General features: G+C 37.3%; 1 protein-coding gene across 7 annotated transcripts in view; it reads right to left on the minus strand.

The window, feature by feature from the left end:
• Positions 1-27,276, minus strand: part of Tcs4 (Threonyl-carbamoyl synthesis 4) — a 48,133-nt gene that overhangs the window by 14,756 nt on the left and 6,101 nt on the right. For all 7 annotated transcript variants that reach the window (XR_010849622.1, XM_067083686.1, XM_067083680.1 and 4 more), the window contains exons 2-8: positions 25,547-25,706; positions 21,868-21,977; positions 16,901-17,034; positions 10,191-10,315; positions 9,929-10,057; positions 7,193-7,397; positions 1,981-2,129 (exon numbers count right to left, since the gene is read on the minus strand). Coding sequence is in view for 6 of the 7 variants with exons in the window: in XM_067083686.1 (XP_066939787.1) it covers positions 1,981-2,129; positions 7,193-7,397; positions 9,929-10,057; positions 10,191-10,315; positions 16,901-17,034; positions 21,868-21,977; positions 25,547-25,669 (975 nt within the window). In the remaining variant the exon portion in view is untranslated. The remainder of the gene's footprint in view (positions 1-1,980; positions 2,130-7,192; positions 7,398-9,928; positions 10,058-10,190; positions 10,316-16,900; positions 17,035-21,867; positions 21,978-25,546; positions 25,707-27,276) is intronic.

Below are 27,276 nucleotides of genomic sequence, written 5' to 3' on the forward strand. Positions count from 1 at the left end.
ATACCATGAAAATGAAATCTGGTAAAGCACAGGCTACATGTAGACCTATGCACACAAACTATTCGAATCACAAGATTTTGTTTTCGATTAAAAATTTATTGTACACAATTTCATTGCATGCAAATAAAAATAAATTATGATACCAATTAGGATGTTAACCACCAGTATATGAAGCATGGACACATATTCCATTCAGTCAAAGTTACTTCCTAATTGTAACCTTTATTTATTCATTCTATCACAGTATTGTTCCAGTGTCTTACAATGAAAAATGTCTAGGCTAGCCTTTTATGCCATATATTTGTCATCAACACACTAAGGATGATGATGGAACTCAATGAGATTTCAAACTTTTGTCAATAAGCTATTTGGCAAAATACTCCCAAAAATGCCCAATCACTGAGCTATTATAATGATTTGTATACGAAAAAGAATTACAGTACATATGTAAAGTATAGTATTCCGAAAAGAAAACCACGACACCACTGCCATGTGTTAACTGAAATTTACCACATTCCCACCAATGTTTCTGTGGCTATTCCATTCACCTCCCCAAGACAGCCTCATAGATAACAATATTTCATACTATTTTAAATATTAGCTCACTCATGTAATTTACATGTCTTTAACCTACCTACAATGAGATAAAATATAATTGCTGAAAGACCACCGTTTGTCTGTGTCTGATCTGAATCGACTGTTCGATACAAGATTTATATATGAAGGTCTCAGGGTTCTTTGTATTTATAGGCAATGAGATGTATTCCTGAGTTTGCATCTTTATCACAGCAGGCCAGTGATGTTGGAAGCACTGCGATTTTCAACCAATCACGAGCTTGCTACAGAATGGAATGGACTATAAAATTTGGGCCAAAGGCCAAGTGCCAGGACCCATGAGGTCATTCAGTGCTGACAGGGAAATTTAAGTGGAAAGGTTTGAAAGGTGTAACAGGAGAAAAACCTCACAATTGCACTATGAAACAACTGTTAGGAGAAGGTGGAAAATAAGATGGAAGAAAGAGAATGTGAATGGAGGTACAGTACCAGGAATGAAAGGGGTTGCAGCTAGAGGCTGAAAGGAAGCTGCAAAGAACTTTTAAGTAATGCCTCGAGTGCACCACCTGAGGTGCACTGATGGCACTATCCCCGTATGGGAACAAGCTAGCTATGAGTACTGGCACATCTAACTATAACCTACTATGGCCAAATGGAATGAAACAGACTATGAAAGCTTTTCCCTAGTTGTCACTGTAAACCTTAGCTAACCCTGCTACCAATCTCACAAGACTGAAATATCAAATGGAGTAAAGCAGGTAACAGAATTACAAATTTTTACTTTATAGGGGGGAATGATTTTCCCGTCTCCAACAGGATAAATAATTTTTTTATGTTTTTTAGATGCAAATTTCAAAGTGAAGAACAAGGCTATCTAAATTAATAGTGTGTTTGATAAAACACATCCAGTACAGGTACCATTTACAGTATGCCTAGTGTGACATGCTGTAGTTAAAGTTTCTTTGCCGTGTTCCTGTGCCCCCACCTGCAGTGCTTATTACTTCTTGCTTTATATTTTCACCATTTACACAAGAGCAAATCCTTCATGCATGCCCTATGGTTCTAGAACCATGACTCAGCAGTCTAATAAAGACTACATTATGATGATAATACAATCAAAAGCAAATAGTATGAACATGGGTAAAAAGATTGTGTGAAAATGAGATATATGAATGAAAATAGAGTACAGTACAAGTGGTAGATGATGAAATAAGGTCTACAAATTGAACTGAACGACTACTAAACTTAAAAAAGCAATGCAATGCTTCCCTGAAGTGGATTTTATAGATATGACAGCATGCTACCTGGGTCACAAAACACTTTTGGGAAAACTGTACTACCTGTTATATATTGTTTAATAACAAACATTTAACTTTACGATATAAGATAAAATTAAAATACAGAAGGAATCTAATTAATACATACCAGTGTGTAATTCTCTTTGGGAAGCAGTTCTCGTGTTTCTACATATACCATTGCCTTCTGAGTCTGTCTAACAATATGCTTTGTTATAGCATACTGATATGATGCGCATACATCTTCTATCTGGGGTATTATTCTTCCTCCTTCTATTTCTGCAAAAATTAAATACCCAAATTTAGTATCACAAAATCGTAATTTCAGTCAAACTTCTCTCTCAAGAAAACCAGCTGTTACATACCAAATGTCATTAATTTCAAACTAATACAAAAGAAATGGGTTCTCTGCCACTTGCATCTGGAAACTTTTGTTAAATCTGAGATCAAATACAAGATCTAGGCTTTATTTTACACATAATTTTGTGAATAATGAAAAAAACAAGGTTTTGGAAGGTCTATAAATGTGGGATGTTATGGATAAAGTAACTAAATATGATTTAAATATACATTTATTCCTCTGAAATAGATTTATGTTCACTTAACTGGTATTTTATTCTACATATCAATGTAATTGTGGATTATTTCTGAATTAATATACAGTTTTCTTTTCAGGTGATTACTATGTTGTTATACCCCAGTCTTCACCGAATTTTTGGATATAATCATTCTCATCTAATATTGGCCATGAGCCATAAAATCAGGCAATAGATTGGTGGCAAACTGAATGCACCAATTCACCCATAGTTGTGGCAATTACCATTATTCTTTCTTTCACCTTTTTTTTTCATTCCCCCCTCTACATGTGACTTAATGGGGTAGTAAGGTGAGCCCACTGAAAGCTTTCAACAACCAATTAGTCCAGAGTTCAGGTCCCCTTTCCAATTGTAATTTACTCTCCTCCTAGTAAAACTTTCTACTATCCTTATAATTCTGCTTTGTACTTTTGGCTTTCTTTCCTATATCTTACATTACTTGTTCATATATTACCTCATATTTTGCACACAAAAATTACCTACGAAGGAATGAAAAGGCCCAAAATACCTGACTCAAGCAGATATGAAGGGAGGGAAGAGTTTGCTGTAACTTCTTTTTTTGTCAGAAACAGCCAAGGAGGTATATGAACTTGTAAGAGTGAGAATTTCACAGCAGACTCCTGAACTCACAACACAAAATGGATGGACACCACGAACTTTACTGGGATTGGTTACTTCAAATGTTTACCTTCCCTTCATGATACTTCCTAGCAAGGTAAAATCTGTCAAAACAGATATTATGACAAAGTCTAAAGGTTGGGTAAATAAAGCAAAAGTTACCAGACTAAAATAAATCTATAGAACTTAATTACCAAATGTTAATAGGAAAGGGACAAAGACGACCCAGTGTGTTACATCTTGAGATAATTAGATTCCAGATCAAGTGACATCTGCCTGATGAGGGTACTGACATGTTAAGTCTAAAGCTGGAACACAGGACAGAAAAAGCTAAACAAATTTAGACAGATAAGTAGACAGATATAAACAGAATGTGAGATAGACAAGGAGGAACTGTTAATCCCTTTTGTCTGGATATGATCCTGTGAGGAGTACACAGATATTGGCCCCCATCCGATACTCTCGTGAGAATCATTTTATGTCGTGCTAATAGAATGAATGACTTATGGCAACTCTCAAGGCAACACTCACACCTCAGCTCAGTGATATGAGGAAGAACAGTCTCCCATGAGATTTCATGGGGGAAGGCACATCTCTCCATTCCGTTACATCTTGTACATGTTTGCCCATAAACATACTCAGGGGTTGTTCCTGGTTTTAGATCTTATCTTTTTTGATATGTCAGTTGCAACTGCAATTGTCATTTTGCAAAATAAAGTAGAAAAAAACAGAAAGAACATGTATAAACTGCTAAAAGGTACTACATCTTCCCATCCCAGTACATCTCATATATTTGTCCATAAACATACAGTACTCGGGAATTGTTGCTGGTTTTAGTTATCTTTACAATCTTATATGTGAGTTGTATAATTGTAATTTTGCACGACAAAGCACAAAAAATTATTAGAAAGAACATGTACAACTTGCTAAAATTAGCTGGTATTTTTATGAGTGTCTTGAAAAAGAGGCCCTCCACAGGGTTGGAAATATTCACTTTCAATCTCCCATGGAGGGTACAGAAAATTCTTTAGAATTTTTCACCTTTTACAATGGGCATTTGCTTTTCTTCCTTTTCCAGTGATATTTTTTTTTAAATTGGCAGACCTTAAAGTCTGCCTGATATCAGGGTTTTGTTAATGTATATTTATCCCGGCCTGTAAGGGTTAAAAAATGGAAGAAAACAAAAAATCTGATTAAATGGATATAGAATGGGTTAAGTGAAGGGCTAATCCCTAAATAATCATTACATATAAATTTGACATGAGACTAAGTATATACATAGTATATTGCTACAGATTTTTACCAACAAAAACAAATAGTATAATGAGTCATATGAATTTTGATAGGCTATTAGTTGTTTACTTGGAAGAGTAGTACTTTCATGTTTTGAATAATAACTAATTCATGGCTCCTCAATCTAATTTTTATATCATCAATCACTCCAAGATAATGTGGCTATTTTTCTGGGATGCAATTACCATCTACTGTAGATTATCATTACCAATAAAACTTTTAACAAACTCCTATCACACCCGACCAATATGCATTCACAACCTTTGTCATTGTCCTCCAGACCACTTCAGTAGATTTCACTCTTCCAAGTAGCCTACCAACTCTAAATCTTGACAATGGTCATGCTATTGCTCTCCCATCAAACTGGGTGCCAACTGCACAGAATACAGCTATTTTTATGAACAAATATTCCTATTAATAGAAAGAGTTGTAAAGATTTCTATGACTGTACGGTATGGTGTATTCATCTATGCAGCAGATCCTGGGACTGATAATGAAAAAGAACATTTTGAAATGGTGTGACCCTTCAATATGACAAATTTTAAAAAGTATTTCGTATTTTTCCTAACAATACAAACCTGAGGTCTTTACATGAGGAATTACCTTCTGTGCGAGCTGGAGCAGGCTATTCTAATACAACAAGGTTGTTTGGTAGATAAGCTACTGGTGGAAGGGGCGAGAACTACTGGGCAATGCACCCACTTGCCTAATGGCCCAGGTATCAGAATGAGGGGTGGCTTGAGGTGGGCAATAAATGTAAAGATGTCAGGTTTGTATTGTTAGGAGAAATACAAATTACTTTTTAAAATTTGTCATTTGTTCTTACATGAAATACAAGCCATCAGTCTTTAAATGAGGAAGACTTACTGATTGGTGGGAGGATCTCAGTAAGTTTTTGAATTGACTGGTGGTTTGCCTCACCCGGGTCTCTTCCTCGCCATGCAATGCCGAGCAAAGGAAGGAGTTCATGTTTGATCAAAGAGCAAAATGTGCTCACCAATGGGCTTGGAGAAAACAACATTAGTTTGAAAAAGGCTTGGGGGAACTCTTTTGTTAGAGACAATAAAGCTAAATATAACCAAAAGGTTTGTTTTATTGTCAGTCCCTATCTCCCCTTGCTAGAGAGAAGGTAGGACTTGCTTCTATTACACTATAGTAAATAGGAAGGCAAAAAAATTTTAAACATGCTTTTTATTAAATGCACTCAAAAGTGAAAAATAATCTTGACACATCAGATATATCTTTACCAACCATGTCTACAAAAATAAATGCGTGAGTGCCAAACATGGAAAGAAGCACTACAAGAAAAGAAATATATTTTTTTTTCATTTTTTTTACCATTTCCTTCTGTGTTTGGTGCCCACACTTTTATTTTTGTAGACATGATTAATTGTATGAAAATCCTGGTGTGTCTCTAGTTTTATTTTTCACTTTTTAAAATTTATTAAAAGTGAGTTTTAAAAAATTTTTTTTATTTTTTAATCTATTTACTATAGTCTATTAGTGGGGCTGGCAAAGGGAGGAATCTTCTCGGTGCCTCGGATAGCAGAGCTAGCAGGTCCGGGTACCACTCTGTATGTCGCCACTTGGGAGCCATCAAGGACATTCTGAGATTTGCAGTGATCATCACCCTGTTGATCACCAGACAAATCAGACAGAACGAAGGAAAAGCAGACGTGTCAAGATTGGCCCAAGGGTGCTGAAAGGTCTTCCGCAGGGCATGGTCCAGGATGACCATACAGAACACCAGCAACTTCTTACTGTGCTGGGTTGGTCGAACAAACTAAGAAGCTGAAGAAGTCTGACATACAAGAAGAGAGTCTATGAAAAGGGATTAAGGATCATACCTTATCAATGGAAAGGTTACAACTTGGCTAGGAGAAGAATATGAAAAAATGACAAGAAATGAGAAGTGGGAGATACATAAGAAGAATGAACACTAACATGTTGAAAGAATGTGAGAAGAAATCATGTCTTTCAGGGCTGTAAACTGATTTTTCAGAGGAAAAAATCAGTTCTAAGTCCATGCAAGTTGTAAGGAGGACAAGGGCGAGGGAGGAGTATGCTTTATTGTCCTTGAATGTAAACTGTTTTCATGGGGAGCCAAACAACGTAATTCTGACCAGACTGGAAGTTGGCACACAAAACACTTGTTCACTGATTCCTTATACACTGGAAAGTAAACTACACAGTCAGCCACTAAGAGCGGGATATTTCCACAGCTGAAGCATAACATCACAAGTAAATGCCAACATGTATCAGTGATACAGAAATCAAATAACAGATGAAAGTAGAAACAGAAAAATATTTTTTTTCTCACAACATATATACCTACATTGTTTATAAAACAATGTCAAGTTCTAGACTGAGATGATTTAAGCTTTACCAGTGGACACAAAACACTCAAAGAAATACTGTTGCAAGAGCATTACAAAACCATACAAAATGACAGCAAGGTGTAAAAGCAAGAATATGTAAAAAAAAAAAAAAATGGACTGAAACCAAGAAAATGAGGGTAAAAACAGAAAAAGTTTTCTGTAGTGGGGAATGTTTGTGAGATACAGGGGTTTTAATTCACCTGAGGTCACCTTTCATACCCAAAGGAAAGATCTTATTAAATGCTTAAAAGTAAGACAAAGGTTCGTATTCTACTAACGTCTGAGATTTTGTCAGCCAATCTAGTGCACTAACCAACTTAAGTGACCATAGGTATGGAGAGCATAAAGTAAAAAGATAGATAAACAACAACCCTTGTGTCATGTCTTCCAACACTAAAATATTTAAAAGCAACTAGGATAACAAGCAATACAAATGAAACTTGATTTGCAAACATACCATATTCTTCTTCTAATTTTTCAACAATCCTCTTCAAAGTAAATTTTAGGCCGGAGAAGCTGAAAGTACAGTCACGGTATTTCCACATGGGTGTTGGAAAATCAAAAGCTCTTGGATTACCCTCTCTAGCAAGATATTCTATAGCCTGACCCCCACACACTGAAGAACACTCTGGAATATTCCTTAGCTTTAGCCTCCTTGCACCCTGTAGGAACAGGTAAAATACATGATCACAATAATAAAAGACTGTCCCTCTGTTACAAGTATCATGCTAAATTTTGAAAGTATTTCTACATTAATTTTATAGTTCAGATAACACCCATTTACCAAAAATTAAATATATTCCAACACTCCACACGTCATCTTACTCAAAATGTAAGCTATGTATCTTGCCACTTTTCTAAATATAAAAACAAAATACCTTTGAGGAATAATTTCAGACAGCTATCAATGGTCACCAAAGTTTAAATGCAAAGAATTAAATTCAGAAAATGGAACTCATGACAATAACCAAATGGCAAGAATACTAATGTAAAAGCAAAGGAAAATTTTAAAATAAAGTCTTTCTATAGCCATTTCAACCTCTCAAGACTTTGGACACAAAAATCAAATCAAGTGCCTTACTGTAAGTAGCATCACCTTCTATGTAAAAAACAGCTTGCTTCTTACATCACACCAGCAAAAACAAAAACAGGACAAATAAAGCATAAAATAAATATAATTAAAAAATAATACATTTTTAATTAATTTGTATTTTCCTAACATACAAACCCTCGGGCTTTACATATGGATAACTTTCAGCGAAGCTGGAAAGTCCGGCCATTAAACTTTTCCAAGGTGGTTATGGTAACAGTTACCTATGGTAGGGGCGGAAGTACCACCCACCCAAACGGTATGCATTCAATCTCCTCAGTTTACTTTTGGCTGCACTCTCGACAAGGCATGCTTTTCTTCTCTGTCCTGCTGTTCGGCCTTGTTCCTCTTGTATATTTTACATTTGTAATTTGAAATATTCTTTTGGATACTGTATATTGAAACATTTAAAAAATGTCTATAAACTAAATGAAGCATTCAGTGAAAACATGCACAGATTACAACTTCTGCTGAAGATATTTGGCATGGGCCTGCTCATGCTCATTACCACCTCCTCCTCCTTCTTTTGACATTATTAGTCCCTATGTATAGCAGGGCCAGCCGCTCGAGTCAACTTTCTCCATCTATTTCTATTCCTAGCATCTTCTTCCCAAGTCCCACCTCACCCATATCCTCCCCTCACCACATCCATCCATCTGATCCGCTGACGCCCACACCCTCCTCCTGGACTCACTGGAATGTTCTTAGCTCTTGATTGGTTCCACCTCCTCTCTTATTACATGGCCATAGTATCTCAAACGAGCTTCTAGCCTTCCTCACATTGGTATATACCACACATTCTTCTTATATTTTGACTCTCCCTCCTTTCCAGTAGTGATATTCCAGCAACCCATCTCACCATCCTCATCTAGGTTCTTTCCAACAGTCCCTCCTCTTTCCTCAAGTGCCCAGGTTTCTGCCCTACATAACAGTACAGGCCTGATAACTGTCTTATAAATCTTCATTTTGAGCTTCAATGGCATTTTCTTGTCTTTACTTCTCTCCATTTTCGTCATGCTTCTTTCACTCTGTGTCTCACTGCTTTCTCAGTACCTCCCTCTTCTGTTATTACTGATCCTAAATAGTTGAACTCATTGTTCTGCTTTAGCACTGTACCATCTTCCACTAAAATGGTTACTTCTTCATGTCCTTCTCTACTCCTAGCCATTAGCTCTGTCTTCCAATGTTCACTTAAATCCTTTCCTTTCTAGGGCTCCTTTCCATGCAAAAAACCTTTCTTGCAGTTCTTCTTTGTGTCTGCTATAATGACTAAATCGTCAGCAGACAACAGATCCACCATTCATCATTGTTCCCAATTTATGTCAGTGTCTATAATGATGAGGAACAAAATGGACTCAGAGCTGATCCCTGATGAGCCCACCTCCACAGGGAATGTCTCCATTTTGTCTTTTTGCCCCACATTTTTTGCCAACTTCTCTGGTACTCCTCTCTTTCTCAAACAGCTCATGCTCATTACCAGCTGGATGCTATTCTCTTTTTTTAAACAGTGAAGTGTCTGGAACTATTCATGGCACAAATAAAGGACTAATAATAAGCGATGGATCTAAGATAAAAAATTAAATTTTGTCAGTTTGTGATAACAATACCTAATACATTTTCAATTACTTTAAAACATACATCAATGCCAAACTTAAATACACTGTATCGAATTTAATCCAAGGATGAATGTGTAGACAAAAAATTGTAAATATGTTTAAAATCAAGGGATCACTAGAAGAGCTGTGTACTGTCCAGCAAGCAAACCTTAGCACTAGCACCTTTTGATCTAAGAGTCAGCTCTTCCTTTTATTTCCAGAATAACTTTTCCCTCCTCGCTAACCACCACAAAAAGTATAGTGTACCATGCAAAAGTGAAATATGAGGTTGGTTCCCAGTAAAATCACATTCACTCAAAGAATTTCTATTCAACGAGATCAATACGTGCTGGGTTACGAAGTTGACTGAGAATCAATCTGCCAATTATTTCACAAATGAAAACAGGATGATGTAAGTGATAAAATAAGATGGCCCATCCAAAAATAGTGACCAATCAGTTGGTATTTGTTAAAACAACTAATAAGAAACTAAATTATAAAAAGATACCTTATCTAGTGCTTCTCCAGGAGCATCATCAACAGATTTGCCTATGATGCACCAATCGTCCAGATTTCTTGCAAGGACTAAAAGACTGTGACCACCTGATATTAGCAATACCAAAAAAGGAAACTCAACCTGAAAATAAAGGCTGTTAGTGGTTTTAAAATAAAGAAGAAGCAAAAACATTTTTAAACATCAAACATAAGAACCACAAACAATAATTAACACATTGTACAATGTATCAGTTTCAAAACGGACAACAGCTTACCTTTTCAATCATACGGATTGTGAGAGCATGAGCCTCCATGTGGTGTATTGGGATGAATGGTTTATTAGCACTAATTGCAAGTTTCTTCCCATAATTAATTCCAACACTTAAAGAGAGAGATAAGCCTGTCGAAGTAAAGCATAATTCTTAAACATAATTAAAATATGAGCTTTTTAAAATCTATTTTTTTTATTACAAACCCCATCAATTTACATGTGGCTAGTCCTACATCAGCAGAATCCAAGACACAAAAATGAAAAACTCATTTGGCCAGACATCTCTCTGGGCAGCACCTCTGATAACTAAGTCATTCCCCGTGTTGTACAAGCTTGCTTAAAGAAGTACAAAGTTGGGAGGAGGGCACTTTTCTCTGTATAAAATGATGGGTTTGCATTAAATAATAAACATTACCTTTAACCCTTACGGCCCAAAACGCCATGATCGAGACTTTGCCAGCACAAGTTGAACTGCCACAATCGTGGCAATCTAACTCCTTTCAACCTTTTATCTAATGTTTACATCAGGCAGTGATGTATTTTTAGAATGGAAGTAGAGGGTTGTCATTGGCTAACAAGTTTCTACGGCAACCAGCCAGCCAATCATGTTTTAATTTCCTTCTTGACGAGAAGGAAGCAGCCTTTTGTTCATGTAAATCTGCAGAAATTTGTGTCAAGAGTTGTGTGTTATTTTTAAGATTATTTTCTTAATAAAGCAGTTTGAATGCGTAGTTAATACGCTGTGTATCTTTTAATGATTATATGAAGAATAAACATTGGATTTATTGCGTTGATATTTCCTTTCTTTAAGTGTACAATTGTTGTTTTGTTTTAAGTTCCAGCCTGTTACATTTGTTTATGTTCGCCAGGGGAAGAGTATGATCTATGAAAGTTTATTTTTCCATTGTGTTCTAAAAAAATGTATGATCATGTAATCATAATTTTTGGTTTTCCAATGTAATTACATCACAAAATGGCACATATATAGATTTGTTTATTTATTTCTTTGTGAGGAATTTTTTTCAGGCTATGTCCAAGAGGGGACGGGAAGATTTTACTTTTGATGCTAGCAAAATACCATTACAAGTTGAAAGTCAACTCCAATAATAGTGTACACACTTGAATAATACCATTTTTGTCAACATTATTTCAAATCAATCTGGGGACACAGTGTTAATTTTTTCATTTTTTGCTTTTTTAAAACTACATTTGGTTAATAAATGTGGTCTTAGTTTTGGAAAATTTTTGAGTTTCAATACTTCCACCATACACTTCAGGTCTTTAGCTTCAATTTGAAAAATACAAGGCAAAAAAATATTTTTTTCTTCAATATTTGCTATTTTACTTCTGTCTTCTGGCTACTGCAAAGAATCACTATCTCCGAGCATAAGGGCTAAAATTCTCCTTTCTTCATTCCAACCCCATTCAGTATACATTTGCCTGCATGGCTATTTAGGTGGGAAGGCTTCCTGCTGTACAAAAATTTAAACCAAGGAGCTGAGGTAGACAACCACCAGAGAAAATGAGATTACGCAATCAAATGATTGTATTGGTTAGAAATGGAATGAATAGAAAATTTGACCAAAAGTCATTCAGTCCTGAAAAGGTTTTAAAGGTGTAACAGAGAGGAAATAATTCACAGCTGCACTATGAAACAACCTACTAGGGAGAGGGGGTGAGCATGATGGAAGAAAAAGAATAAAAATAAAGATAAGTACAAGGAATGAAAGGGGTTGCAGCTAGGGGCCGAAGGGATGCTGCAAAGAACCTTAAATAATGCCCACAGTGCTGCAAATGAGGTGCACTGACAGCACTACCATCCTACAATGTGTACTGGCTGGGGGTTAAGAGTAAGACTGGAACCTTGCAGTAATGCCATAAAAATCAAACATGAAGACCCCATCAGTCTTGAATGGAAGACCCTATCAGTCTTGTATGGACCTCATACTATGAATGCTATGATTTTACGGTACACAGAGTATCAGTCAGATTAAGACAATGAAACCAGCATTCTACCCCCAGGGGAAAAACAAAAAAAATCAGCCTGCCACAATCAGAGGGACAAGAATTTGTTTGCTTAGCTATCATTCGGATAAAGCCCTTTGACACGTAAGTCTATGGCTAGGAGGTGTGCAAATCTAAACTTAATGACCTTCCAAAACTGCTACAATACCTGAAACTCAGGCTGGTCCTCCTGCCATAACTTATCCACCAAGAGGGGATAAAACCCTCTCTCCACGCCCACCAAGAGGAGAAATCTTTTCCATGGAAGTTCGTTGTTATAGAGTACACCAACACAGTTCCTTCCACTAAAATGGATAGCCACATGTCAGACAGGTGTCCTGGAATGGATTCAGTAATAAAATGTTGCCCTAAACTCCAATTGATTAACCATTTTGCTTATGACCTTTATAATCAACTACATCTGTGGGAAGTGACAATGGCTTGAACAGTATGTGCAAAAGCGTTTATGCCTTTTTATTCCAAGATGCATAGCTCCAATAATTTTCAAGGTAGACTACTCAATTTTGCAGATGAATGATTTTTCTATGCAATGGCATAAAAAATTCCCCCAAATTAACTTAAGTAGGTGGAATAATACGTAGAAATTACAATACTAGAAAATTTTGCACTTTCCCCTAAAAACTATTATGATAAAGCATTTGTTTCTTATCCATAACACCGCCAGATAAATGACCTAGTTATTACAATGCAAAAAGTTGTAATTATAGCAAGGAAAATATGAGAAAATAATGACAAAGTAGCATCATGTTTTCCATAAGAAAAGTAACAGTAACCCATGTGTACCTCTGACAATTTTCAAGGCAGAATACTAAATTTTATTTCATCTGGCAGCTGAATGATTGTTCTACAAGTTTATGTAGGTGACAAAGAGTGTAATTTATAAGATTTTTGCACTTTTTTCCCCAAAAAATGTGCAAAAGAAAACTATTGTTGATAAATTCTTCATTTGTTATCTATTGCACATCCAGATAAATTACCTACTTAATAAAATGAAAAAGTTGTAATTATACTAATGAAAATATAAAAAAATTAATAAAGTAGCACTACTTTTCCAAAAATTAAGTGACACTCAGTCAAGTGGTGGTTCTGTTCTGTTCTCTCTCTCTCTCTCTCTCTCTCTTTTATTTCTATAAATTACATCATTTATGAGAATATAAAACTGTATAAAACAAATAAACATAAACATACATGTTCAATATGTATAAAAAATATCGGGAACACTCAACAAAAATGATACTCATCTTTCTGCTGGTTGGTGCAATCATTTTTTTGACATTTGCATACATCATCAAAATGTGAAGGACTTAAACTTGGATGATGTATATGGGGAATAGCTGGTTGGAAGTGCAGTTAAGGCTATGGGTTTTACCCTCTACTTTCAGCCCAAAAATCAACTCATCAGATCCCACTACTGGATGACTCCATATTCCCCTGAGGTGTCTAGAATCAACAACAGGGGAAAAAGGACATCAGCAAGGGTAAAATTCACAGAGATTACATCAATTGAGACCCATTAGGGTCTTCCAAAATAAGATTGCAAATTCCATTAGCACTGAAGAGGACAGGTTGCTGTTATTTGACTACATACAAAGAGTTAACTGCCTGAATTGTTGGGACCAGCTCTTACAGAAAGTTAGATGGCCTGAGAGGATAGCTAAAAAAAAAAACACTATAAAAAACCCCACTGTACAACAGCCTAAATTTGTTGACATCTGACCAAGATGGACCCCATCTTGTGGACATGATTTGCTATTAAATCTTCAAAAATGTCTAGTTGGGCAAGCTAAAGCAGGCAGGACTTAAGAAAAGCTCAAGATGAGAAATTCTTCAAGAGCTTCTGGAGATATGTTGCAGATGACCACAGAAGTAACCTTCCAGATCCTCTGCAAACTGAACCCTTCCAGGGAGAGTCGATAGCAACTATACTATAAAAAAAATTCCTCACCACATCTTGAGTACCAAGGGCGAAATGTAGACCAGCAGTTGGAAACCTAAGCCTACATTTATCCTGACTAGCATAGGTGTGAGCCAACTAGCTATATGCAGTGGAAAGTGGAAGGGGCCTTTTGCCTCGAGCTACAATTCAAAATGGCCAAAATAAAAAGCCAGTCTCCCACAGGCTGTCACGGAGGTTTGGGATAACTACTTGTCAAAATCCTCTGAGATTGTCTGAAAGCTTGCTTCATGACACTCAATTACATCAACTCCTTAACCTTACTGGCACTCACCCCTTTTGGGATGAACTGATTCTGTAATGAACTTAAAAGAGAGACACTTATCCACAACCTTCCTATAAGGTGATTGTGAAGCATTTATCCACACATCCCAGCCTATAAACAGAACTAGATGTTATACATTCTTCAGCAGCCACAAAATATCACATTTTTAATGTGTCTTGTATATTTCCTAGATTTACAAACCAGTCTTTTAAACAGGAATATATTAGCATGAGCAAGAAACAGTCATTCAGCTTGGTGGCAAAGTTGGAGAGAAGTCACTCAGCTGGTGGAGCATTGCAAATTCTTTCCCTTCTGCATCAGCCAAGGTGATTACAGGATAAAAGACTCTGGATTTGTGTAGCTTAGGAAAATACAAATTAGCTTTAAATTTGTTATTTGTCCCTACTTGAATACAAACCATCATCTTATTATAAACCTAAGGATGTCATTTTCCATGTCATGAAAGTGAAAAAAAAAAAAAAACTCTTGTAACCTCCTATACAGCCAGGCATGATGATACTTAAGCTAACAGGCCTTGAGCCAGAATGAGTTTAATGTTTGAAAAACTCACTCCAGAAAAAATTCAGAGAATTCTGTCCTTATACAAGATTTACAGGTCAGTAGGTCACTACACAGTACCATCCACCAAACAGGCCATTTGTAAAACAATGGGTCCAGATGATGAAAGCTCTATCCCACACCCTCTTGTTAAATGGGAGAACATAAGGAGTCGCACCTTGTGAGATGGGACTCTAAGGTATGATAGTGTGTGGCTTACCTGTGGCAGGGGCCATTCCAATGCATACTCTGCCTGGTTACTGCCTATTAAATTCAGATATTAAAGGAGAGAGAAAAAAGCCAGATCATTCACCATTAACCCAAATCTTATGTCATCCCAGTACCTCGAGTGAGATGCTTTTCTGTCTATGCAGCTGGGGCATCCACACAATCTTCTTAGCAGCCACCAAAGGTCTTGTGGACAACAGCCCTCAGTAAGGTAGTCTATCAGACAGACAGAGAGTTATATGCATTTGAGTTTTAGGCACCTCCTCTTGGTACGGTTGGCTGCAATTGCGGCATTAGTGAGTCAACTGTGAGGTATTGTACTTCCATAAAAAGGAAATGTCAATATGTGCAATGTAGCTCTTTCTGTAGCTACACCAGCATGTGAAAAAACTCCATGTGTGAAATGCATCTCCCTATCATGTGGAAATACCTACAGTACTTTCTTATTGCTATAAAAAAAAAAACAACCCAACAGACTCAAATTTGATTCAAGAGGAGGCCATTTCCTTATATAAATCCTTAAGGACAAAAGGTGAAGAAGCTATGTAGCTCCACAGACTTAAAAGACAACAAAAGTTTTCATGAGGCAACTTGGACAAAAATGTAAAGTTCAGAAGAATAGGCTTCAGCCAATAATATACTGTATAGTATTAAGCATTTGGGATTGGAGGACATAGTTATTCATGGATTTTAAATTTTTGTTGGAGCTGGCACTCCCAACTCCTATGAAATTCAAGGGACCACTACATGTTGAATTTCACTCTAGCAGTATCAAGGTTTGCTACAGAGATTTAACAATTCTGGAATGATTCCGTTACATAAAATGGCTGATTATAAGTAACAGGGTTGAGGTTGAACAGTTTTTGGTACATTTTCATGATATTTCCCTTCAATTGTCTCTGAAATTTAATTTATGTAATTTCAAATAGAACTTATCAAACAGTCTTTCAAGCTATTTATTATCTTAATATATGATTCCATAAAACATTGCAAATTTCAGTGGTTCTTTGCATGGTTTTAACCCTTTGAGATTCCAAGGACACCACCCTCTTCCCAACCACAGAAACCCCAGTGATGTTACTTGACATGTCTGTTCAAATTTTTTGGCAAATTTCAAAATGTCATTTGATATTTTTGTCCATTTTGCAAAGTACAGGTATTCTGTCCCACAATTACAAAAAACTAGGTTTATACCATGAAAAAAATCACGCTGAGCAATAAAAGAAAAACATTACTATGTTCATAATCAACAGGTGTGAATTTTGGGAGTCACTAACATCTCAAATGGTTATGAGGTTTACTAATTATGTCTAAGAGTGACTTTACCTCTTTCAGATTCATTTAACTTTGTATTCTCTCTCTTTTTGATTCATAAAAGGTTTTGTCTGAACAATCATGTTTTTTATTTTACTTCAATTGCTAGGTAAGGTGTTAATTCTAATTCAACTGCTGGCTTTTTCTGCAGTCATGGCTTAAACTTGAGGCTTGGTCCAGTGTTTCAGAATATTGATAATGACATGGGGAATCTGAGCATGGGGATAAATAGACCACTAACTGTTATAAATTTTACACTAAAGTACCTCAGATGTCAAGGTCCTGAACAAGATCACAGATCAATATAGAATGCATAAAAATGTTGATTTAAATGCTATAAAATTAACTTCAATAACTGTATCTGATGTACCAGGTTTTACTGTTGTAGCAATAGCATCAATTTCGTCGAGACTTACTCCAGATCTTTCTATAGCCGTTGTCACTACAGACTCAATTCTTTCTGCATGTAGCCTACTTGCAACTGGAGGAATTATGCCACCATGCCTGAAAAAATACGATGGATCTGAGATACAGTATACCAAATACATTATGATATTTTATCTGCAATTGATAATGAAAAATGTTAAAATTACTATCAAAAAACCACTTCTCAAAATAATTCAGGTACTGAAAAGAAAATCTTGCCTTATATAACCTTACTGTTTAGTTCAAGTGGGTTATTGTGCATATACCTTACTATAATAAAATGAAACGCTGAACAAAGGGGGTGACAGATTCCTATTACATAAGGTAAGGAACTGTCTCTAATGATCCCAAGAGTTCTGGATGTGTATCTAGACAACAGTGGAATAGCAGCTAAGGCCCATATACTTAACAGTGATGCCTGTATTTTGAGTAGGGCAATGGTCTGTATAGGAAGCAATGTCTAACCTGCAACAGGTTATCACAGTGTCAAAATACAACATATCTGAGGTAGAATGTGGAGGAGTACTTGGCTAACAAGAAAATTGCAAGTGTCAGGATGACTTAAGTAGTCAGGCCAAAATTTATAAAATCTTGTTGACAATAGTCTTCCTCTTGAATACTAGAGTATCCCTTTTTTAGTTCCTAGAAAAATGAGGAATTAGGAGCTTAGGAGGATGCAAAAATTCACTGGCAATAAGGTTTACCTGAACTAGAGGCACAGATACCTTTTCACTATTAAAACAGGGGATAGTGACTAACGTCAGTTTGTCTTGTCCCTTTCAAAAGAAACAGAATAAGACGAATCCCAAGGAATAAACAGGTTTTGACTTAGGAAAAACCTATTTTTGGAGGCTGCTGTGAATCCTCAAAGGATTTACTCTCATGGGACCATTCAGGCTCCATGATAGACCAATTAATATAAAAGAATTCTCTTTCAATCAGTTTTCCTTTTTCTTATCCTGGATTCTTTTTCTTAGCAGGAGCATGTACCACTGGATTTGTGAACTTGTTAGACTTATCTACATTATATACAATTTTTTGGTCAATGGAGGTATCACAAGAGTCATTCACAACCGGTCCAGTGTTCGTCAACAGAGCCAAAACACTGTCATCAAAGGGCCCAGGGGTACTTGAATCCTTATAACTACTACATGTAAAGATTTGAGGAAAGAAAAAATAAAATAACCCTGAAAACCTTAAAAATATATCATCAGCTTTTCATGGAGTTTATTCTTCCACCAATGGCACAAATGAGAACCAACTCCCAAATGTCTGCCCCTTACCCTACCCCACAGGGAATGGCACAACACAATTAGAGTGGCTCAAGTGTAAGCCAAACCTGCTTGCTAAGACTGAGAGTATTACAAGAATACCACCATCCCCACCCTTATTGTATTATAGGCAAACTGGACAGAATGCCGAGGGTCCTATCTCACAAACCAGGCCCCCTAGAATCCACTGCCCAGCCCTAAAGAATAGTTCCATCCCTGAGCTATCAATCTGATATCTCTCAGGTCCAAGCATTATCGGATAGGTGATGGTCCTACCACAATTCCCACTATTTAGCTTTGGATATAAACCCAATCCCAGCTATGATAATATCTTTTCCTATTTATCAGGTCCTATAAATTTTAGCAAAAGTGGAAAATTCCACAAAAATTAATCCAGACAAAGATATAATGATATATGGGACTCTTGGACTCAAACCAGGGAACAAATTCCTGGGGTTCAAAAGTCCCCTCACCACGTCAAGGTGGTCCCACATCGAGGGGGGTCCGTACAGAAAGGATTTGACTGTAATAAGGAAGTTACATTGGGAAGTGACTTATTGGAGCCCTCCAATGTTTCCATCTGGGCCTTTAGGCACCACTCTAGAAAATCACAGAGTGCTTCCCATAGGGTTTGCATAAGTGATTTGGTCACATCAGCAAAAATCTTTCTGGAAGATTTTTGGTGGTAACTTCCAACAAGGTAGTAGAAGTCATAATACTGTACTATGGAGGAAGATCCTGGCATGAAATTCTGCCATGGCTGTCCCTTCTGAAATTCTTCCCATGGGGTTCCCAAACTGTTGAGCAGCTATGTCCAGAGGGTGCCTTTCCCTTTCAAAAGGAAGGCCAAGCCTTGCCCATTCCTTGAAGAGTTCTCAGAGGCCAGGATGACAGCAACAAATGGCTTTGTTCCTGCCACTGGCTCTCATTCTCTTGTAGTTCAACTTCAATCATGGTTTTTCTCTCATTACTAAGATACTTACCATCAGAAAAAAAAAATGCACATCAAGGCATCTTGTCAAGGATTATCAGTACTGTATCATTAGGGGTGGATACTGGAGCCCCTGCTATATTTTGATTTGAAGTTTTGTTGTCCAAACTAGCCATTTTCTTGCTACCAGTTGGAGTCCCTGACATAAAACTATACTTGGGCATATTGTGCAGCCACTTTATCCTTTTGGTTAAAGACTGAGATATTCTCATACCTTGCATGTAACTCGGTGTCCAAGACCGATCTGATTTCCTGCTTGGAATCATGTATAATGTCCCATACATTTTGCCATTCTGTGGCAAGGACATCTTTGATACTGCTAATAATTTCCTTATGGAATTCAGCAAATGCAGCAAACTGTGTATCCCTTTTGGGGGGAGCTTGCACAATCTGCAGGAATCATGCATCATGTCCCTTATATATTGCTGTTCTGCAGCAAGGACATCTTTGATACTGCTCATAATTTCCTTACGGATTTCAGCATTTGCAGTAAACTACACATCCCTTTTGGGGGAGCCTGTGGGATCTAATTGAGCCTCTGTAGCTGAACTGCAACTGCCCAGTAACCATGGGGCAGAAGTCCTAAAAGAGTTACCATACCCCTCAGAGAATATACATATTTCAGCCGGGTTAGGTGGATCCTAGTAAGATCCCTTTCAGGATCCGATAACTGCATGGAACATAGATTTCCTTTTGGGGAGTTTATTCCATGTACAGCTGGTCCCTGGTCCTTCCAGGTTCAGCAGGGCAGTTTCAGTTGCGATGTCCACCTCATGTCCGCTAATAGGGAGGCACTCAGCAGAGTTAACCTGGGAGGCACTAGGTTTTGGGCCAAAAATAGGTCTCATTTGGAAAAAGGGGCAAATATCTTGTGCCGGAATTCTGCCAGAAAGATATAATCTCCCCTTCCTGTACCCCTACTGAACCCTAGGACCCATCGAGACAGTTTAAAGCAAGCTGTTCCATTCTTAAAACTTGTTGCCAGGAGTATGCTACAAATTTCATACAAATCTGGTGACCAACCATATTCCCCTTTATTTCTGCAAGGGCTATGTTCATGGCACGTGGTATGGGCCATATTCACTGTTGAAAAGCGAACTGGCGATTGGCTGCAGCACACTTGATCTGTGGGTCTTGCATAATAGCAACCCTGTTGTGATAAAAAAACATCAGTTTTTATAAGAAACTACTGGGTACTATCCATCTATAATCATTATATAGATAGTACGCTCAAATGTTAGATGTGCTAAATTTTTTGTGTCACCACTAACAAATTAGGTTAATCTTGACACAAGTATGTAACCATATTGCTGTACAGTACTGTATAATGTTAGCCCTGAAAAGTAAGTTTCTGAATATACACACTTAAGCCAACTATATACTGTAAAACAATTTATCTATCTAAACTAGGGTACTACTTTATCTAGGCTAGGGTATTACAAATCACCTTTAAGGCTGTAGGCTACATAAGTAGCAGTATTAATCATTTATTAATTTATATAATTACTACATAGGTTTTACATTAAAAGTAATTTCTTGAATGTTACTCCACTCAAGCTATCTGTATACTGTAAACTAATTTGTTTATCTAGCCTAGGTTGCTGCTTTATTCAACCTAGGCTACTATAAGCTACTTTTAAGGCTATAGGCTATGTAAAATAGTAGTAGCAGTAGTCATTAAACTAATATAATTACTACATAAGTTTTGCCTTAAAAGTAAATTCTTGAATGTTACGCCACTCAAGCTGACTGTACACTGTAAACTAATTTTTTTTACTTAGCCTAGCTTACCGCTTTATCTAGCCTAGGGTACTACAACCCACTTTTAACCCTTAAGGGACGGGCAAATTATATATTATGCAACCCCCCAAAAGTTAAGTATATCTTAGTTTAACCAGACCACTGAGCTGATTAACAGCTCTCCTAGGGCTGGCCCGAAGGATTAGATTTATTTTAGCGGCTAGAACCAATTGGTTACCTAACAACGGGACCTGGTTTATTGTGGAATCGAACCACATTATAGCGAAAATGAATTTCTATCACCAGAAACAAATTCCTCTTGTCCTTCACTGGCCGGTCCCAGATTCAACTCGCGACCAACAGAGTGGTAGCTGAGAACAGAACCCGCTCACCCAGCGAGGAACTGTGCAGACCAGACAAACTTTAAGGTTGGCCAATTTATGAAAAAACACATCAATGGAAAGTGGAAGATATGCAACTGCACATGGTGTAAGAAAATAAATTCTAAAAAATTTTCCCTACCTTCCATGGGAGGTTGAAAGTGACTAATTACAACCCTGGTGATATAACCGGAAAATAAGAATAAGCTGCTGTAAGCATTCGATATTTAGTCAAGCACAGCAGAAAACAGAATGAGGTGGTTAGCTAAGTTGTTCCTAGTACTGCTGTTAAAGGGCAGTACTGTGCACCTACGGCAAGCAAATGAAGTGCTACCCATGAAATTTGAATTTATGCTTCCGTAAATGGAAAACTATTAGCTATGTAATTATTGGGTACGTCATTTATATAAAACTACTTTGTTCAATACTCAGTAAAATAATACATGAAATTCAAGTCAAAGACAAATTTAAAATAAAGCATAAAGGAAATACAGTATACACTGATAAATTCATAGAGAAGAGTACTTACAGTAAATGAATTTTTTGTTGACTATAAAGACCTTCACCAAGAATTTCCCCATCCTCACTAACAACAGCTGCACCAGTATCATCACAACTGGTTTCAATACCCAATACAACCTGGAAAAAATGACAAATTTTAAACCAATTTGTATTTTTCATAACTAACAAACCTTTGGTTCTCCTACACCTGCTGGAGTCCAGTTAAAAAACATTACAAGGAATTTGGAATACAAAAAAGAACTAAAAACTTTTTTACCATGAGATGTATTCAAAATTTACAGGTAGCAGAGTGATTTTTTATGCTAGAAAACATGACATTTTTATGATAAAACAAAGTTTTATATATACTTACCAGGTAATTACATTGCTATTGGTTTCCCTAACCACACGGCAGCTCAAAATTCAAAGTCGCACGGTGGCGCTGTTATCGTTAGTGTGTAGGCGACAATGTCCCTCCCACCATCCGGGACTGAGAAACAACCAGCAGAGAGCTCATTTCGTTTATGCTCTAATGTCCATGCAAGGGGAGGAGGGCAGGCTTTGATCAAATAATTACTTGCAAGTATATAAAACTTTATTTTATCATAAAATGTATTTTTATATAAGTACCATACACAGTAATTACATAGCTGATTCCACATTGTAAGAGGTGGGAAAGAGCATGGACATATTCTACTCCCAAAGCATTAAGTAAGTAATGCAATTTGAACTAGAAAAGGTCGCTAACATTGAATAAAATGTTTGTTGTTCCCTTACCTGTTGAGAGCTGCTGAAGGTGGCTACCAGCTTTGGTCGGCGCTTCTCTCAACTTGTAGTGGACGTGGCAGTATAGCCAAGGGTCTCACTACTATTAATTGGAGACTTTACCGATGAAATTTTGAGGTATGCACAAAGTTTTAAAGGATGCCTTGCCTGGGCTGACCAGAATACAAAGATGCCCATGCCCTGGGCAAAATCCAACCCATTAAAAATAAAGAACGAACTGGGTACCCAGGTACAGTGTACCCCAGGCTTCCCAACAAAACCATAAGATCAATAAGTGGATAGCAAAGGAACAGATAGATTCCTATGCTTCCTCCCAGCACCATGCCAGCTACAGACAAAGGTCTAAGAAAGTGCTACAATTTTCAAATACAGTTCCTATGTCCTTTGAGGTAGTGTGAGGCGAAAATGGACTTACATCTCCAGAATGTCAATTGCAGGACTGAAGAAAGAGACAGGGTGCGACTGCCTAATTTCCTTAACCTAAATAAAGGAAACATCTCTTTCCTGGACCTGAGAGAGTGGGCTTCTATTATTAATTCTCTCAGAAAAGATATATGGCAATTTTGGAGAGTGGGCAAACTGGGTTTTTAACAGTGCACCAGAGGTTGCCTGAATGTTCCCTAATCTTTTAGTCCTCTGAAGATAGTACATGAGGATCTCCACTGGGCAGAGAGTCTTTCTTCTTCCCCTCAGGTCCTAAGATATCCAGAAGGTTCTGATGACTGGATCTAGCCAGGGGTTTAGAAGGGTCCTCGTTCTTTCTGAGAAACCAAGAGAAAGAGAGCAGACCAGATCCTCTTGTGCAAGCCTATTCTCTTGTCTATTGCTTGTAACTCACTAATACGTTTGCCATAGTAGCGACAGCCACTAAAAAGAGAGTCTTTTTCATGAGATTCCTGAGGAAAACAGAATGAAGAGGTTCAAATTGAGGACCTGAAAGCCACTTCAGTACAACGCCCTAAGTTCCACAAGATGTTGGAAGAACTATCTTTCTTGACGTATTGAATGATTTGATCAGGTCGGTGATTATCTTGATTAGAAGACAGGTCCATTCTTCTGTGCTTAAAAGGTTGAGCTGAGCATCAGACCTATACCTTTGGATGGTAGAGGTCGATAGCTTCCTGACAAGACTTCAGGAATACTGTGAAAGTCCCAGCTATTTGGCTTATAGATGTCTCAGAAAAAGAGAGACATTATGGCGGCTGCACCACCTTCTGAAGACTTTCCATTTTGATTGGTAGAGCTTTGTAGAAGAAGCTCGTCTGCATTTTGCAACTGCCTCTGCAGCTTGTCTCGAAAACCCTTTTGCTTTGACAAGGCGTTTGACAGTCTGAAGCCTGTCAGGACCAGAGCAGATAACCTTTGGTGGAATCTGAGAAAGTGAGGTTGTCTGAGCAGAGACTGTTTTTGTGGAAGGAGTCTTGGGTAGTCTACCAGGAGTCGAATCAAGTCTGGAAACCATTCCTTGTTCATCCAAAATGGGGCTACAAGGGTCATGGAGGTGTTCTGATGCGTTGACAGTTTGTTGATTACTTCCCTGATCATTCCGAAAGGAGGGAAGGCGTACACATCTAAATTTGTCCAATCCAAAAGCATGGTGTCTGTGCTCCATGCTTGAGGAGGTACAGTAAAAGGAATGAAATGGGTTGCAGCTAGGGGCCGAAGGGATGCTGCAAAGAACCTTAAGTAATGTCTACACTGGGAACTGTTAAGAATTTCTTTCCCACTTGAAATAATTTATATTGATTCTCTTCACTTGTGTATACATACTGTAACTCAGAAAGGAATTTATTAGTTATAAATGATTTGTTATTAGACCTACGAACAGCTGCCAAGACAGATGGTACAAATGCTCCGACTAAAATCTATCAGTGAATCATTACCTTTTCTAGTCATCTCTAAGATTGCAGCATTTTAGCATTTTTTTTTTAATCTAGGATTTATTAGGTGTTTTGTGCATGGTTTGCATTAACTTTTTCAAATTCAATTTTGTTGTAATATTTGAAAATAAAATTTTCATTCAGTGATGTTAACTATGTAACAAGTAGTTATCTTGTTAGCACTCAGGGTGAGATAACATTTGCCTCAATTATTTTCCCTTTTTGTTCTATCTCTGCCTCAATTATTTTCCCCTTTTTGTTCTCTCTGCCTCAATTATATTTCCCCCTTTTTGTTCTATCTCGGTAAAGTTTTATAAAAGGCTAACCCTGGTTATTTCCATGTAGGCTAAGCTATTAATAATAATAGTAAAAGAGCAGATTTTCAATCCAAATCAATTTGCTAAAAAGTTACTGAGAGAGAGAGAGAGAGAGAGAGAGAGAGAGAGAGAGAGAGAGAGAGAGAGAGAGAGAAACATTAACTTCCAAAGTCAAAGATTACTAAAAACTTACATCACACTGCCTAGCAAAAACTCCAACCAAAACAAGTGCACAGTTTGGTTGTAAAAAGGAAACAACAGCTGCAGTTGCCAGAACATTGCATTTCAAGCAGGTGGCCAAAGATGGCAAACATCAATGCACATACAAAAACAATAATAAAAACACAGAAGATAACATCACCAAAGCTAAAAGGAGAAAATTATGCCCATGAAGCAAAAACATTTTTAAGACTAACAAATTTTATTGAATTACAGTATCAGCAAAACAAAGCAATTTCTAAAGAAAAGCCAGGTAGTAGACTTGCAAGTGTTCAAGCTACACAGGCATGCAGGGAATGAACAACTTTCAAATCAAGGTGCTCCTGGGCCCACATACAAACTCAACCAGTGGAAAGCAGGACTTTTTTATTTCCTGTGAGGTTATGGATACAGATGCTACTACAGTTTAGGCTATCCCAAAGTAGTTGGTTTGTACTGAAAAACTTTGATCCACACTAGTTTATGGGCATACAGGAGTACTGATTATATATATAAAAAAACTTGCCTGCTTCTTTGACTGATGAACAATACTCGTAATAGACCTGATATGGTTATATGTATCAATCCTGGAATGACATCTAATCCTTGGCAGTGTAAGTTTACAAAGATGACCAATGTAAGCTGCCATGATGCTATCTTGTACTCAGGCTACACTATCATTCAGCCTGAAAAATGAAAATAAAATTATACAATGTACCAACATATCAAATTAAGACAATATCTAACAATAAGGATAATATAACTTGAAAAATTCAAAATTGACAACTTGCATTTCAACAAAGGTGCTGAAACTTCGAAATAACAGAAATGCTTTAATTAACGAACACCACTGTTCGTTCCTACTGTTATACAAACCATTGCCTTTTAGGCACGAGCTGAAACTGGTTACTGCAGCTTAGTTTTGTGGTTAAACAGTGGTAGGCAGGTAACAAGGTGGGAGAGGAGGGATCTCCAGCCTCTGATGTGTGTACCTAGTTCTCCCCAGGTAAGACCAGTCCACATGCTCATGGTCTGTCATATTTTACCCAAGATTTGTCAGCTGCTCCTAATATGCCTGCTTCACTGAAGTACTTGTAGATGTGGCTTTCTCTCAGTATTCCAGGCGGCCTGTCTTTTGCTACATTCCTAGACCACTTACCTTTGGCTTAGGGGTCTCCTTTGCCTGCTAAGGTGCCCAATCCTATTGAGCCTCCTGTAGCAGTTGGCAACTGTCTTCACCTTGTATTCACAGATGTCACAGGGATTGTATCTTGAGTAGGTTTTTCGGTGGGCTCATCTGATTGTATCTGAAGGTTAATGTAGAGATAGATCACGTTGCTAACATTGCTCCTATTAGCTTTTCAAGTATGGTATACTTTAAGTCTCAGGCTGGTTGGGATGGAATTCATGATCTTATTTATAGATATTCATAGAAGTTAGAATATTACTGAGTGGTTAAATGATCACCTTAGCACTATTATTGAGAGAAGTCTTCCTTCAAAAATCCTGAAGTTTGGTCTTAAGGATAAGCCATGCTTTATTGCTGCATGTAAGCTTAGCTATCATGAAAAACAAGCAGCTTATCATTTATGGAAGAACAATTTAGCAGAATTTTTGTGGCATAATTTCACTGAGCTTAGAAGCAAAGCTCAGGTAGTCTATGAGAGAAATGAAAGAGCTTGTAATTAAGGTGTGAAAGAGATCTTCCTCTCCTGTGGTGACAACCATAAGTGGTAGTCTACCCATAACTCTTTGGAGCTGACTCTAGCATGCCTCCTTGTAAGTATTGACAGATCTTTTTATTGCCTTAAACAGAAGGCAGGACCTTTGACTCAAGTCCTGTGAGCAAACAGCATGGCAAGTCCTTGATGTTGGCCTAGTCATGCTTTCCCGAGCCTAAGTTTTGTTCAATGGTCTGCAGATGTAAAGAAGTCACTCTCTGCTCTTGGGGCTTGACAGTTACTGCAGCATAAACCCTAATGGAATCTTACCTGTCTTTTTGAAAAAAGACCGCCAATTTCATTGCTCCTAAGATTACTACTATTTTCCAAAAGTTAGTGGACTTGAAGGTTTCCTTCTGCTTGGAGGAAGGGAAACATAACTGTATTACCTAAGAAAATTAGCCAATTTAAATTACCCCTTTTTTTTTTTACTTAAGGTTGAGAAGATGTTCTCCAAGCATCTTTGAAGGTTGTTGAAGATAGCCTGCTACCAGCATTATAATCTGGGTTTTAAAGGCCTTAGTATTTGTGATGT

Source organism: Macrobrachium rosenbergii, chromosome 3, assembly GCF_040412425.1.
Source record: "Macrobrachium rosenbergii isolate ZJJX-2024 chromosome 3, ASM4041242v1, whole genome shotgun sequence".
Classification (NCBI taxonomy): Eukaryota; Metazoa; Arthropoda; class Malacostraca; order Decapoda; family Palaemonidae; genus Macrobrachium; species Macrobrachium rosenbergii.